The sequence below is a fragment of the Mirounga leonina genome, unplaced genomic scaffold (assembly GCF_011800145.1).
Source record: "Mirounga leonina isolate KUSES-001 unplaced genomic scaffold, KU_Mleo_1.0 Mir_151, whole genome shotgun sequence".
Lineage (NCBI taxonomy): Eukaryota > Metazoa > Chordata > Mammalia > Carnivora > Phocidae > Mirounga > Mirounga leonina.
The window spans coordinates 8,702,140-8,717,109 of NW_023270377.1; the positions used below are offsets into that span (position 1 = coordinate 8,702,140).

Sequence of the window (14,970 nt, forward strand, 5' to 3'; positions counted from 1 at the left end):
AGCTCTCAAACTTTTTGGTCCCAAGACTTCTTTACACTCTTCAAAATTATGGAGGACCCTAAAGACCTTTTGTTTCTGTTGTTTGTATTTATCTATATGTACTTCATTAGGAATTAAAACTGATCATTCAAAAATATTTATGTGTTAATTCATTTAAAAGTAACAGTAATATACCAACTACCTGTTAACATAAATAACATATTTTTATGAAAAACAAATATATTTTCCAAATACAAAAATTGGTGAGAAGACTGGCACCATTTTACATTTTTACAAACCTCTTAATGTTTAGCTGAATCAGAGACAGCCGGATTCGTAGAGCTGCTTCTGTGTTTGATTGATTGGGATACATTGCTTTGGTGGAAGGACAGGAAGATAATCCAGCTTCACAAGGATCTGTAGTTTAAAAAGATGGAGTATTTTAACAGTTTTTTGAGAAAACTATGTATGTTCATCTCTGATATTGCACCCAAAGTCAAGAAGGGATGGTTTCATAAAGGTTAGTTGAGATGTAGCATCTGAAACCACATCAACTAACTTCTTATACACCTCTGAAACTAATAATGCACTACATGTTAATTAATTGAATTTAAACAAAATAAAACTTAAATTTTTTTTAAAACTTAACTTTTTATACTCTTGCAATACAATGCATTATGCTGTCTTGTATTTTAAATGGATCTTTTACTTATGCAGGATTTTATAATATCTTGGACATTTGGAAAATACTGGTTCACTGAATTCTACAGTGAGCTTGCAGCTCAATCACACAAGTATTTTTCTCGAGACGTTCATGCTTCAAGATGCAGTGAACTTCAAGATGTAGTTTTATATGAACTCCTCAGTTTTCCACATAGACTATTAAAAAGATGTATACTCAGGGGCGCCTGGGTGGCTCAGTCGGTTAAGCATCCGACTCTTGACTCTTGGTTGCAGCTCAGGTTGTGATCTTGCGGTCATGTGATCCAGCCCCGCATCCACCTCTGTGCTCAGCGGGGAGTCTGCTTCAGATTCTCTCTCTCTCCTTCCCGCTCACTCTCTCTCTCAAATAAATTTTAAAAATCCTTATACTTATACTCAAGGGTAGAAATTTAATAAATTTAATAAAGTTAATTTAAAGTTAATCGTTTTAACTGGTTCATCAAGAACATTCTTTTTTTTTTTTAATATGCTTAAGTGAAACTGGCTTTTTTATTTTTAATGGTCTGTGGCAGGGAAGACTGCATAAGATTTAGGGGCACTGGTTTGATTTGTACTAGGGCACGAGGAGCTTTACCTGCCATGACTTTTGCTCCATGTGAGCACATGTCAACATAGTGAAAAGGCAAAGGACATCTTAGTATGGAACCAATTTTGACCTCAAAGATCTCCTGAAAGGGTTTCTGGGATATCCCAAGGATTCACAACTTCAATTTGAGCCTCTGATCCAGGGACTCAGACGACTGCACCTCACTAGACGTCTCCCTTGGTAGGGGATGCTCTGCTGCCCAGCCTTGCTCTGCTCCTCCCCACAGTGGCAGGTGGACCCAGTGGTAGAATCACTCTCAGGAAGGGTTATGGAGGTTTTCAAGCAAGACCTGGAACCTCCAGCCTTCACCGCAAAAGGTCTTTCCTGGGACTTCAGGAGACTCCTATGGAGCTTTCCAGAGGCTTTTTCTGAGATCTGAAAGAAATGTCTTTTCTTTTTTCAGAAACCAGTGATGACTCTTCAGAAATGAAAGAAGAAAAGAGCCCCCAGGAGCCACCCAGCGCACCACCAAGCATCCTGCCTGGTAAAAGGAGGGACTGCAAAGTCTCAGAGGGCCATCCCCAGAAGCCCAAATCAGAACTCTTCAATCCTAAACCAGTGTTTCTCAGCCCTTTTTCCATTATCATTGCCCTAAGGAGCCCTCTTAGATACTTTTTCCTAACCATGAACACAACCTATATTTTAATACCACAAATATATTATATATCCATTTATGTTTAGATAGATAATTATCTTGAGGAAGAATAAATATCTATCTGTATACGTCATACATAAAAAGAATAAGATTTCCCACCCCAATCCCCAAATCAATTTTTTCTACCTTGGGGCAATACCACTGCTGCTGAATGTGTTCTAAATACATTCATGGTGCTCTCCTGAAAGTGCCAAAGTCATGGAACAAAATTTTTCCTAAGATCTGAATTTCCATGTTTCTCACTCGACCTTTGTGGGAGAATTGGGAAGAGCACAACTCATCATAAACACAAACGTAGTACTATAACCAACGGAGCAGTTGCAGCTGATATCGTTGTGGGCATGAGCTGACAAACGGTGAGGTGAATCCGCCCTCACCACCACTACCATTGTGCATTTGCTACCACTATCCTCAGAAGGGAAAAAAATACGAACATTCTTCTGTTTGCTGGAGATGTGGTCGTTGTGTCACTAATTCACAGAATGCAACTCTCAAATGACAAGTATTTATTGTCAGAAAGAATGAGTTAAATTTGACCACCTTGAAATACAAATGATCATTTCAACAGCTTCTCCCACATTGCACTAACTTATATAGTAATATTGCAAATTTTCTCATGGATAATTTCATTGGATTTGTACAACAATCGTTGGAGAAGATTGAATAATGAATTCAAATTTTACTGATGAGGAGACTGAGGCATGTAAAGGATGAGTGGGTTTTTCCAAGATCCTGTGGGTAAAGGATGGTGGCACAGGACAAGCACCTTGGTCCCCTAGAACTCTCTTCAGATCCCATCATTCCCCATTATAAAGGAAGGACAGAAATAATACTGTCAAAACTTTACCAACTCAATATTGTCTGAAATGAGGTGGTCACAAAGTTTAAAGCCTGTTTAAAATGACTTTCTTTCTCATTATTTTCTAGATTCAACAAATAATGGAAATAAACCATCTTTGGGAAAATCTGGGGAAAGACGTAAGTGTAAAGAACCTATTTGGTCTCTGTTAGGGTGGATTTGATGTTACTTTTTTGGGTTGTTAACACTCTTCTATGCTACAAAAGAGACATCCTAGACCATAAAAAGATTTGTGCTTTTTAAAACAGTGATTTATTGATTTTTTTCAACCTAGAAAATTTTCCACACTACAAAAGCAATATTCAGCCGCCATTAGGATTAGCTTGCTGTGTGGGACAAGAACCGCCCTTCCCCTCAAAAACCAGTGGCTGAAATAAGAGAGCTTATTTCTCTCTCCTATGTGGAGGTAGGCGGTCAGGGCTGGCATCATGCACCTAGAATCTCAAACTCATTAGTCATTGCACCACCAACTTCAGAGTGTGGCATCACCTCACTGGGGTCCAGCCAGCGAGTTTACATTCCCACCAAAGGAAAGAGGCAAGGTCTAGGAGGGCATGTCTCCTCCACTGGAGGAGGTTGCCTTTAGACATTGTTACCATTTCTTTGCTACGAGTGACCTGACTACACCTGACTGCAAAGGAGACTGGGAAATGTCACTTTTTTTTCTCGAAGGACCCGTATCCAGCTCGAAATCAAATCGCTTGATTAGCAAAGAAAAGCGAGACCAGAGAAAGCCAAATAATCAGCAGTCCCTGCCCCGGACACCGTGGTGGTGAGCATTGCTAGTGCTCTCCACTATTTCCAGTTCTCCTCTCTGCCTTGGATGCTGCATTTCCCAGCTCCTTGCAGGAGACAGGGCCGTGATCACGGGTCTGGCCAATGAGCTGGTACGAGTGTCACTTCTGAGTCAAAACACAGAAGAGTACTGAGCAGCTCTCTGCACCCCTTTCCCCTGATTGCAGAAGTGTGTGAAAGAGGGAGATGCCAGAGGGCCAAGGCAGCATGGGTCTCAGCGCCACCGCAAAGGCTGCTGGGACACTCCAAATCCCGCAGGGGACTCTGTGTAACTGAGACTTACACTGTGAACGTGAAACCACCGAAATGTGGCCTGTGTGATCCCAATAAAATCCACAGAATCTGTACGGGAAGTTATTAATCAGGAAGTGAAACTCCTATTTCATATCTGCTTTCCCCACTTTGTTTCTACACCTTAGAAATATGCATACATTTATCTCATTCTATACACATAGAAGCTCATACTATATGGTCTATAAACAGTTTTTTCATTGTGTATTTAATACACATATCTGCATATCAATGTTACCTGTATTTCTTTCTTTTAGTTATATAGCACATTATTGTATAATTAGCAATTTAGTTTAAATAATAGCCTATATGATGGACAGTTAGGCTATCTCCAATTCTTATATGAAAATAGAAATCATGTTTGTGTGTGTTTATACCTTTGCACACATGTCCAGTAATTTCCTCCGAGTTAATTTCTAAGTGTGAGATTACTTGGTTAGAGTCTGCACATCTTTGATTTTGTCTATGTCAGCAAATCGTTCTTCAGAAAATGGGATTGTTTACATTCTCTTTGATAATATGAGTGCTCATAAGTGCTCATTTTCTACGTCCTCATCAACACTGGGTAGGATAAAACATTTTAGGAGATGGGAATCCTTAAAACCAAACAATACTTTTTTTTATGATTAGTTGTCTAAAGACAATTTTTAAATAAATGTGTCATTTGTCTTTCCTCTTTGAGTATTTTCAACTTACGTTCTCTCCCATTTCCCTAGTGTTCTATTCCTCTTTTGCTTTATCTAGTAAGGATATTAACCCTCTATACTTTACATACACTGCAATTTTCCTCATTTTTTGTCTTAATATTATAAGGATGTTTTTTAAAGTGTGGGGATTTTTTATTTTTTAAACAGGCAAATCTATTCATCTTTTATTTTTATGATTTCTGCCCTTGAGTTTTAGCTAAGTAAATCTCTTATATGTAGCTTATAGTGATGTCTCTATTTTTCTTCTACTCTTGAAAAACTGGTTATTAAGGTGAAAAAAATGGCATATTGTATTTATTTTTAAATGGCATATTTAAATGTTGATAATTTGGTGTATCTATTACTTCTTTGTTCAATCCTTGTTTATTTCCAAGTAAAATGGAATACTTTTTTTACATAAATTTATTTATAAAGTATTGACATTTCAAGCTTGAAGATCAATATTTATAGCCATAAGAGATGATTTTTTTTTCTGTTTTAGGAAAGAGGACAGAAAAATACAACCTGCCATCTTCAAAAAGAAGACAGGAAAAAAAGCTCCCAAGAAGTAAGTAAGAAAAATTGAATTACTATTCCCTTGTTCATCATGGTCCTTACTGGATGACCAGCATGGCCTCCTCTCCTGCTACATGGCCATCTGGGTATCCCTGGAGCACAGCCAGTCCCATCCTTGCCCCCTAGACTACCCTGTTAAAGGACCTCCCCTCACAAAAGAAGGAGAACCCAGAAACCGTGTTGGTTCCAGCAGACTTCTTTTCTCTTATCAATGGGAAGGATAGGGTGGAACTGGACAGAAGGTGTCAGACAGTTTTGAGATTAGGACTGTGTCTAGTCTGGCTCAGAGCCAGGATGAATAGACAAAGCAAGTCTTGATGGGCAGGAAGGATTCAGACTCCCAATATCAAACTGGAGTTAGATTTGGAGTCACAGAGCATTCAAAATCACCTGAATTGACTCATGCCTGCTTATCTTGTGTCTACTCCATGCATGAAAATTGCATTATTTGCAGTTTAGGAAACAAAATTTTGTGAAACTGCATTTTCTGGTTCCTCTGCTTTATCTCTCTGCTTTCCTTGTCACCCTGAACTCTCTCCCTCCTACTTTTCTCCTTCCCTTTTCCTTCATTCTTTTACTCAAAACCATGTACTCAAGGTGTACCAGTCAGTAAGGATTCCCTTGGATTCTGGGCCATTCCGTGAGCACCCTGGGAGGGCATTTCCCCTCAGCTCTCAACATGCATCATGACATGGGCATCACTGCTTTGGACATGCTCCAAATTTTCCTGCTTGTTTCTAGTGCCTCTCAGTCTCAGGGTTTAACCTAGGAGGGAACTCAGATCTACTTGCTTGCCCTCTTTTTCCTCTTGTCTCTTCCTCCTGATTTCCAACCCCATCATCTCCCTCAGCCAGAGAAACTTAGTCTTTGTCATATGCTGAGTTTTCTTCTTCTAGGAAAACTTCACATTTAGACCTCCAAACTTGTATTGTTAGCATATAAAGGTAATTTTTGGAGTTTAGAAATCCCTTGGGCTCTCAACAAGTTCTGTGTTTCAAGATTTTGTGTAAGGTCTCCAAAACAGTCTCAACTGAGCAGTGACATCTCAGTTCTAGCCAGCATCTGTCCTTGCACAGATACTTATTGATTTAATAGTTAGGGAACCATGGGCCATTGTGATTTATAAAGATAAAAAATACATCATTTTAATATTTTCAAAAATATGCTCCCCTTATATTTTCAGTCAACAAAGGCAAATGGAGTGTGAGGTATGTGTCAGGTACGTGTCCCAGGTCCTATGGGTTCAGCAGTGAGCAAATCACAAATACTCCTGCCCTCATGGAGCTGACATTCTAGTTGATGCATGTGTAATTAATAGACAAAAAGAGAAGTTGAAGGGGAGAAAGAGAAACAGGATGAAGTATTGTGAGTTTGGGGAAGAAAAAAAGATACACACAAAAAAGAAGAGGAATAACTCTAAGAAAATAACATAAAAGAGAGGTAAAAGAGTAAGGGATTTCCTGAAAGGTTGAGGGCTGGGGTATGAGAGAGGAAGTCACTAACAAGGGGGGGAGGGGGTTCACCGGGGACCCCAATTTAAACTATTCACAAATCACTATCCCATGGGCAGCCTCACCTGGGCACAGAATCCAAGAGAAGCTCCATGTGGTGGATCAAACAACTGAAAAGAAGGATGATTCAACCAGGAACTCAAAGATCATGACAAGGGCCCAAAAGGCAAGGACTGAATGTGTCCAAACCTCTGGACCAAAGGGTAAGCTGAGGACTGAACCTGCCATTCGAATGCTCAGTGTGGGAGGGTCTCTCATGGGGCAGGCACAGAGTTGGGTATTGTGTGAAGGAAACAGCAGAAGGGAGCGGTGCAGACAAGACAGCAAGGAGTTGCTGGATTGAGAGTGGTTGTGGGAAGAAGTCAGTGCAGTGCTGCCAACATGCAGGTCAGCTCAGCTGTGCCACGTGGATTCAACGTGACCACGTCCCAGTGTCTACTGTTTACATTTCTGTTAGTAGAGTCACCACTGCTCCACTGAGTCTGGGGGCTCCTGTCTGATTCTAGCTTGCTCCATGGGAGGAGTGGCACCAATCCTCAAAGTGGACACACTCTGAAGAGTATTTCTTAATGGCTTATTTCTAGAAGTGAAGTGGCTTAGTCAATATTTAAAACTAGCACATACTGATGATCAAATTGTTATCAGTTTAGTCTCCCATTAACATCACATGGATGCTCTTTTTCCTCCACCTCCACCAAAACTAGAAATAATAAGACTTTTCTGTGTTGACAGATTAAAAGCAAAGAATGAGGGGCGCCTGGGTGGCTCAGTCGTTAAGTGTCTGTCTTCGGCTCAGGTCATGATCTCGGGGTCCTGGGATTGAGCCCCACATCAGGGTCCCTGCTCCACGGGGAGCCTGCTTCTCTCTCTCCCATCCCACTACTTGTGTTCACTCTCGCTGTGTCTCTCTCTGTCAAATAAATAAATAAAATCTTAAAAAAAAAAAAGAATGCTATTCCACCCATGTTTTCCTTTGAATTTCTTTGCATTTTGCATGTGATAGGTTGTATTACTGCTCACTGATATCCCTGAAGGTTATATACCCTTGCCCTGTGGACTCCAGTGTGGCCATGTCACTTGACTTGGCCAAAGAAATGTGGGCAGAGATGTGAGGGTCCCTTCAAGGCCAAAGCTTTAAGAGCCTGTGTATCATCTTTTTCTCTGCCATGGGGCCAACAGTGTTCTAGAGAGAGGTTGTTCTGTCCCCAGGATCATTGACATGACATGGAACTTCATCTAACTTGTGATGAATGAGTAACATGAAGGAGAAGTACAACTGGGTTGTTCTAAACCAGCACTTGGCAAACTTTTTCTAAAAGGGGCCAGATAATAGTTCAAGCGTTGCTGGCCATACAGTCTCTATTGCAACTACTCAACACAGCCATTGTAGCATGAAAGCAGCCAGAGACAAATATATAAGCAAATACACCTGGCTGTGTTCCAATGCACAGTGGCCGTATCCTAGCCAATGAGGTTTATCCGAGGCGTGATAATTGCTAATTGAAAATTTATTTTTATTTTGTTAGATTTTATTTATTTATTTGAGAGAGAGACAAGGAGAGAGAGTGAGAGAGAGAGAGAGAGAGCATGAGCAAGGTGAGGGGCAGAGGGAGAAACAGACTCCCTGCTGAGCAGGGAGCCCAATGCAGGACTCAATCCCAGGACTCCGGGATCATGATCTGAGCCGAAGGCAGACGTTTAACCAACTGAGCCACCCAGGTACCCCAAAACTTTATTTTTATTTTATTATTATTATTATTTTTTATTATTTTTTTAAAAGATTTTATTTATTTATTTGAGAGAGAGAGAATGAGAGAGAGCAAGCACATGAGAGGGGGGAGGGTTAGAGGGAGAAGCAGACTCCCTGCCGAGCAGGGAGCCCGATGCGGGACTCGATCCAGGGACTCGATCCAGGGACTCCAGGATCATGACCTGAGCCGAAGGCAGTCGCTTAACCAACTGAGCCACCCAGGCGCCCCAAAACTTTATTTTTAAAAACAGGTATTGAGGGGCGCCTGGGTGGCTCAATCGTTAAGCGTCTGCCTTCGGCTCAGGTCATGATCCCGGGGTCCTGGGATCGAGCCCCACATCGGGCTCCCTGCTCAACGGGAAGCCTGCTTCTCCCTCCCCCACTCCCTCTGCTTGTGTTCCCTCTGTCGCTGTGTCTCTCTCTGTCAAATAAATAGATAAAATCTTAAAAAACAAAACAAAAACAAAAAAAACCCAAAAAACAAAAAACAGGTATTGAGCCAATTTGGCCATCAGGCTGTCATTTGCTGATACCTGTAATCAACCACTGAGATTTGGGAGGATCACAATTTACCATAACATCATCTAGCCTATTTCTACTAAGATACCTGTTTTTTTAAATAAATTTTGTTACTAGAATTTTTTCTTTTGAGGATCACCTGTTCATATTTGCCCATTTTTGTATAGGATGATTCATTTTCTTAAATCTATTACAGAAATGAACACTTTGTTATCTTATTGCAATTTTTCTTATCTTATTTGTGTCTTTTAACTTGAGAAATTTTTGGTTGTGGAGACTTTTTTTTTTTATTTAGACAAATCAGTTTATCTTTTCCAAGAGGGTTTATGCCAGAGTTTCTCAACCTTGACACTGGCATTTGGAACTGAATAATTCTTTGTCATGAGTGCTGTCCTGTGCATCATGAGAAGTTTGGCAACATCCCAGCCTAGAGATGCCAGTAGCATCTTCCTCCCAGCTGTGAGAAACAAAAAGATTTCCCAACATTGTCAAATATCCCCCAGGGGACCAAATCACCCCACATTGAGAACCATGGCTTTATGCCCTATATTTCTTCCTTAAAAAACCCCTTCTGTGTTATGTTTATAAGGTTATATCCTTTATCTACTTCTATTGTTTGTATTAAATACATATATATTATGGATATAAGTATGTTTGTATTAAAAACATTATATCGATTATTATATATTATATTAATATACATTAATTTATGAATATACAGCATCTATAATATTTTTGGCCTTCCTATCTATTAACATGAGCTTGCTATTTTTCCGTGATCAATGCTATAGTATTCATTTCACAAGACTCATATCTATCTTGTTTCTCCAAAGCAGTAGAAAGACAGAAAAAAATTACTTTAAAATAGTTGATATATAAAGCATATAAATCTATGTTTCAAATTATAGATGACACTAATTTTTTTTCATTTTTTTAGAAAAGAAAAGGAAAAAAAATGTCAGTTCAAGTTCAACAAGAAGATGTCAGAAAAGTATTCCTCCCAAGGGTAAATAAGCCAGATGCAGGGCCTGTCAGGCTGCATGGCACCCTGGCCAGATGCTAATTGTTTGTCTCCCTGTCTTCCTCCTCTTTTCCCTCCCATCCTTGTCCTCCTCTGCCTAGGTCTCCTTCACCTGCATTCTTCTCCACTCTAACAAGTTGTCACACCGGACACTCCAGGTGAATGCCAGTGCATACCTTATGCTGCCTACCCAATCACCTGCTTCTGCACTGGGATGGATTCTTCAACAGAGAACCCACCAACAAAGACCCAAAATGTTTAAGAGAGAAAGACTGAACCCATGAGTCAAGTTCTAACATCAACTTCTACTTCTTTCATTCCATAGGGTGAAAACCCTTATGGAAGCGAGGCCCTGATGGTGTTCCTATCTGCAGAGAGCTGAACTTTCTTTTCCTGTGATAGACAGGGGTGCGAGCCTGGTCTCTGTGAGTCAGCCCCTTGGCTTGCTTCTGCCGCCTGCACCCTGAGGCCTCTTGGGGTCACTGTCCTCCTCTCTTCCTCCTCTTCTTCCCCTCCTCTTTTTCTGCTTGCTCGCATTTTTCTTCTGCTTTTGTGACACATCTTCAACATCATCCCCTCTCCCTCTGCCTTCCCTCTATGCTCCAGTGACATTGGTCTTTTTTCCCCCATGAATTTATTGAATTTATTGTTGAAGTAGAACAGGGGTTACTTGAGGTGGGGTCCACAGACTGGTGCCATTGACAAGTCCGTTTGTGGCAGGTCTGCAGAAAGAAGGAGCTTATAAATTAACTGTGACACTGGACCAACTGTCTTTACAGCAAGACCTCCTCAGTGGAGATGCCTTGATTTCTATTTTTTTTTTTTTTTTTGAGAGAGAGAGAGAGCGACAGAAAGCAAATGCGCCTCCCGGGGGTGGCACCAGCAGAAGGAGAGGGAGAGAGAGAACCCCAAGCAGGGTCCACACCCAGCATGGAGCCCAACATGGGGCTCGATCCCACGACCCTGAGAGCCTTGATTCTACTTTGATCAAGCTGCTGTCTCGTCACACGCTAACATGTTGAGTAGCACTGGTGTAATGTGCCTAAGAAAAATGCAAGTACCATAAATGTACACTTTGAGGAATTAACACAAAGGAAAAGCTCATATGTACCTGGCACCTAGGTCAAGAAACACAACCTAACCCACACCCACAATCCAACCCCTACCCACACCCTGAGTGTCCCCACCAGCCTGATTTCTGAGAGCCTAAGCCACTTTGACACTGGATGCTATGCCCCCCTTTCCTGCTCAGGACTTCCTCATTGTTTCCCCCTCACACACTTCCTCCCCAAAGCTAATCCCCCCTTGCTCTCCTTCCTTTTGCTTCACACCCTCAGGCCTCACCTTGAACCAAGACTTCTCTGTCCCAGCAGGCAAGGGTAGGTCTCCCTGACATGCCTTCATAGAGCCTAGTGGTTTTTTTTTTTTTTCATGGCCCTTGTCACAACTATAATTAGCTGTTAACTGGGTGAAAGTCAAAGGAGATCAGTAAGCAGTCAATCTTGCTCATTGCTCTATGTCCAACTTCTCTGTGCCTCACACAGTTTATGCTTAAATAACTATCAGATCAATACATTATCTATTCTTCTTTACAAAGTATGAATACCAATATCAGAACCTCCATTTACTCATACAATGCAGTATGAGCTCCAGTGACTACTACCATGGAGCTCCAGACCTTTCCCCAGGCCCCGTCTGTCCATGAATGATTTTCATCTTGTGCCTTTTCCCGATGTTCATCTATCCAATCAGTAATTAACTTTTTTTTCCATTCTGCTTTTCCTTGTCTCTGTTAGGCTTTCTTTTTGTTTCCTCCACCATGCTTTTCATTTCCATGAACTCTCTTTGTTAATTGCTTACTTTTCATAGCAGGTTCGTCATTGTTTGCCCACACTTATGAATGGTGATCTCATAGATGTGGGAGAGCAGCAGGCAGGTCTTTCCCTCGGGGTTCCAGCCTTAAAAGCCTGTTTGCAAGAGGAGCAGGTGAGACTAAGCCAAATGCAGGATGACCGGGAACAGATCAGAAAGCTGTCCCTACTTAGGTACACGGTGGTGTCTTTGGAAATACTCAGGACACAAGGTCCTGCCTGACTTGGTAAGCTGCCTGCACCAAGTAAAGGAGGGAGTTCTGCTTGTGTCCACAACTCTGCACCCTGGCTTGCTGCCCAGAACTGCCAGTGCCACCCACTGTTCCCACATCTGCTTGCAAGCATGTCTGGGACATCTGTGTTTTGGGACCTATAATATGCCATAGGGAATTAAGGAATTCGTTCCATGAGACAGAAAACTATACAAGGTCCCCAATGCCCTGCTAATCCCCCTTGGGGTTTGCAATAGTCCAAAGTTACCTGTGGCTCTGCCTGGTCACCCACATTAGGAACCCCCAGTGGCAAATCTTCCACTCAACTTTGACAGTAATATGCACTTACATAACCTTGCTAACAAACTGCACAGCCAAGATTATAAGCCCAACCAATCTGGCTCCTGAGGCTGATCTGTCATCCCCTGGGCCATATTTATTTAAGTGGGCAGAGTCCGGAGACAAGTAGTGGAGCCAGCCATTCCATGCAAGAATGCTGGCTGGCTCTTGAAACTAAGTTCTTCCCACCCCCTCATTCCTACCCAGGCTTGCTATAGCCCCTGCCCCTCCAAGGCTGGGCATCTTCCAGCGTTCTGTTCAGGGGAGAAATCCCCTCACTTCTCAGGGATCTCTGCTTTCTTGTCTGACTCTAGTTCACATCTTTCCAAAGTAACTAATGATTTCTTCACCATTGATGCTGCTCTGTTCTCTTTCCAATGGTGCTCTTGCTTTCTCATACACTTCCTTTTGGCTCTTTTTTTTTTTTTTTTTTACGATTTTATTTATTTGACAGAGAGAGAGAGAACAAGCAGGTGGAGCAGCAGAGAGAGAGGGAGAAGCAGGCACCCTGCCAAGCAGAGAGCTGGACACAAGGCTTGATCCCAGGACCCTGGGATCATGACCTGAGCCGAAGGCAGACACTTAACTGACTGAGCCACCCAGGCACCCCTCCTTTTGGCTCTTTTAATAAGTATCTGAGGCAAGAGAGAAAGTTGGACTCGTTGTTCACCTAGCCTTATTCCACAAGTAACATCCTGTATAATGCAACATAAGCCATGGGCAGAGTTTTCTCCTTGCCCCTGGAGACAGCTCCTACAGTCTATCTGGAATGAATCCACCCACAGTGAGGCTAGAGCAAAAAGAAGCAGGAATTGCTGATATTTATTTTAAACTCTTTTACAACTGCTTCTCCTGAATCAATATCCCACATCCCTACTCAGGGGTTCACAGTTGCCAAATCTCTCCATGTGCAATTCGCAGATTAGTCTAGAGTTCTTGGGGTTTTTCTTTTTTACTCATAGAGGAAGAAACAGAAAAGCAATAAAATGAAAAAGGACAGCAAAAAATGAAGACTGACCCTAATACCTCAACACTAAGCACCTCACTCATCCTGCCTTGGTTTAAATCAGGAGATAAGATTATAGACAAAGACCTTTCCTCCAGCTACATGAGCACCACAAAATATTCTGAGCAGGCAACTTCTATCAGCACAGAGAGATAAGCAGGATGCTTATGGAATAAAGGAAACTTAGGTGATGGCCAATTAGCTTATGAATTAAAACCCACTCACCAAAGAAGCCCTATATGTTTTACTAAACATTTTGTTTGATGTAGTGTTGGTGGTGATGGTTTTATTGATCGGAAACTGCTCTGTCCATGTTAGCTAATCTGCCACTCAAAATGGAAGACCTTCTGCCAGTTAACCAGAGGTTGCCCTCTAGTGCCATTTACATGATTATTGTTGTTATTACTATTATCAGAATTTAGGGAAAGGAGAATCCATGAAGGAGATAGAAGGAAGACTGAGCAACACTACACTCTTCTACTTTCCCTTCTTCTTTCAGAAAAACCCGAAGATGAAACTGTGGATTTTCTCTCTCCTGAACTTCCTGTGACCTGTGGTGAAGCCAAAGGGATTTTATATAAGGAGAAATTGAAACAAGGTGGGTTTCTCGGTCTTCTGCTCTTTGGAACCCCTAGAACCACTGGAAGAGAGGGAAATACCCATGTGTTTAATCATCCAGGAAATAAACCCTGCAAGCTAGGCTGCAGAGAAAGAAGTGCTTATTAAGAAAGAATTTTCACTTTTCTGTATCATGGTAAACCTGGCAGCTGAGCCACTCCACTCCCACGTGGAAGTCATCCATGGACCCAGTGGCTCTACTTGCCACATGTAGATGTCACATAAGATGCAAATCCTCTCCCACTCCTACACCACTCCTGCAGGCTTCAGGGCTTCCTTCAGTCTGAGAAAGAAGGAATCCAGACTCCCTTGCTACTGCTCCCTCCCCACAGGAAGTCTCTCTCGACCCAGGCAGGTGGAACAACCACAGTTAGGGATTTGAGGTTTAGGGTTAATTCACAGAGAATGAAATTGGATCTGGGAATGGGCCGTCTTTATCTTACAGGATCCTCAGAGAAGTGCATTCGGAATGAGGCAGGGGTCTGGTTCACACCAAAAGAATTTGAAATCGAAGGAAAGCGGGCAAATACAAGGAAATGGAAGCAGACTGTGCATTGCAAAGGAAAGACCTTAGAAGAGCTGCTGAAGGTATTTGACAGGGAACAGATGGGTGACGGGTTTTATTCCTTGAAGGATAAGTGGAATTTCAATAACAGAAATGTGAAGGAATTTCCATTGGGATTCCACAGCATGGTTGAGAAAGAGCTAGATTTTTCATAGAAAAAAGTTGTGGGTGATAAAGTTAGGAACGCAGATTGGTGGTACCCGTGGCGGAGAACTTTAAATGTGAGCAAAGGGTTGTGAGGTCAGGAGAGTTTTAAGAAGCTTAGCCTGGGGATGTTGGATGGGGTGAGCTGAGAGTAAGCCAGATGGAGACACAGACCTCCGAGAGCTTCTTTGCACCCTCTGCCCAATAAAGGCCTCTTCCAGACCCAGCTCCATCTGGACGCCTGGGTGACACTTTTCCAGACCA

The 14,970-nt window shown here is 42.0% G+C and overlaps 1 protein-coding gene across 5 annotated transcripts in view; it reads left to right on the forward strand.

Moving 5' to 3' along the window:
• Positions 1–14,970, forward strand: part of SP110 (SP110 nuclear body protein) — a 41,418-nt gene that overhangs the window by 13,712 nt on the left and 12,736 nt on the right. For 4 of the 5 annotated variants that reach the window (XM_035006915.1, XM_035006913.1, XM_035006917.1 and 1 more), the window contains exons 9-15: positions 1,692–1,772; positions 2,871–2,921; positions 5,077–5,142; positions 6,721–6,864; positions 9,868–9,936; positions 13,879–13,977; positions 14,443–14,585. In XM_035006915.1, the coding sequence (XP_034862806.1) occupies positions 1,692–1,772; positions 2,871–2,921; positions 5,077–5,142; positions 6,721–6,864; positions 9,868–9,936; positions 13,879–13,977; positions 14,443–14,585 (653 nt within the window). The remainder of the gene's footprint in view (positions 1–1,691; positions 1,773–2,870; positions 2,922–5,076; positions 5,143–6,720; positions 6,865–9,867; positions 9,937–13,878; positions 13,978–14,442; positions 14,586–14,970) is intronic. The other variant, XM_035006918.1, reaches the window with a different exon arrangement.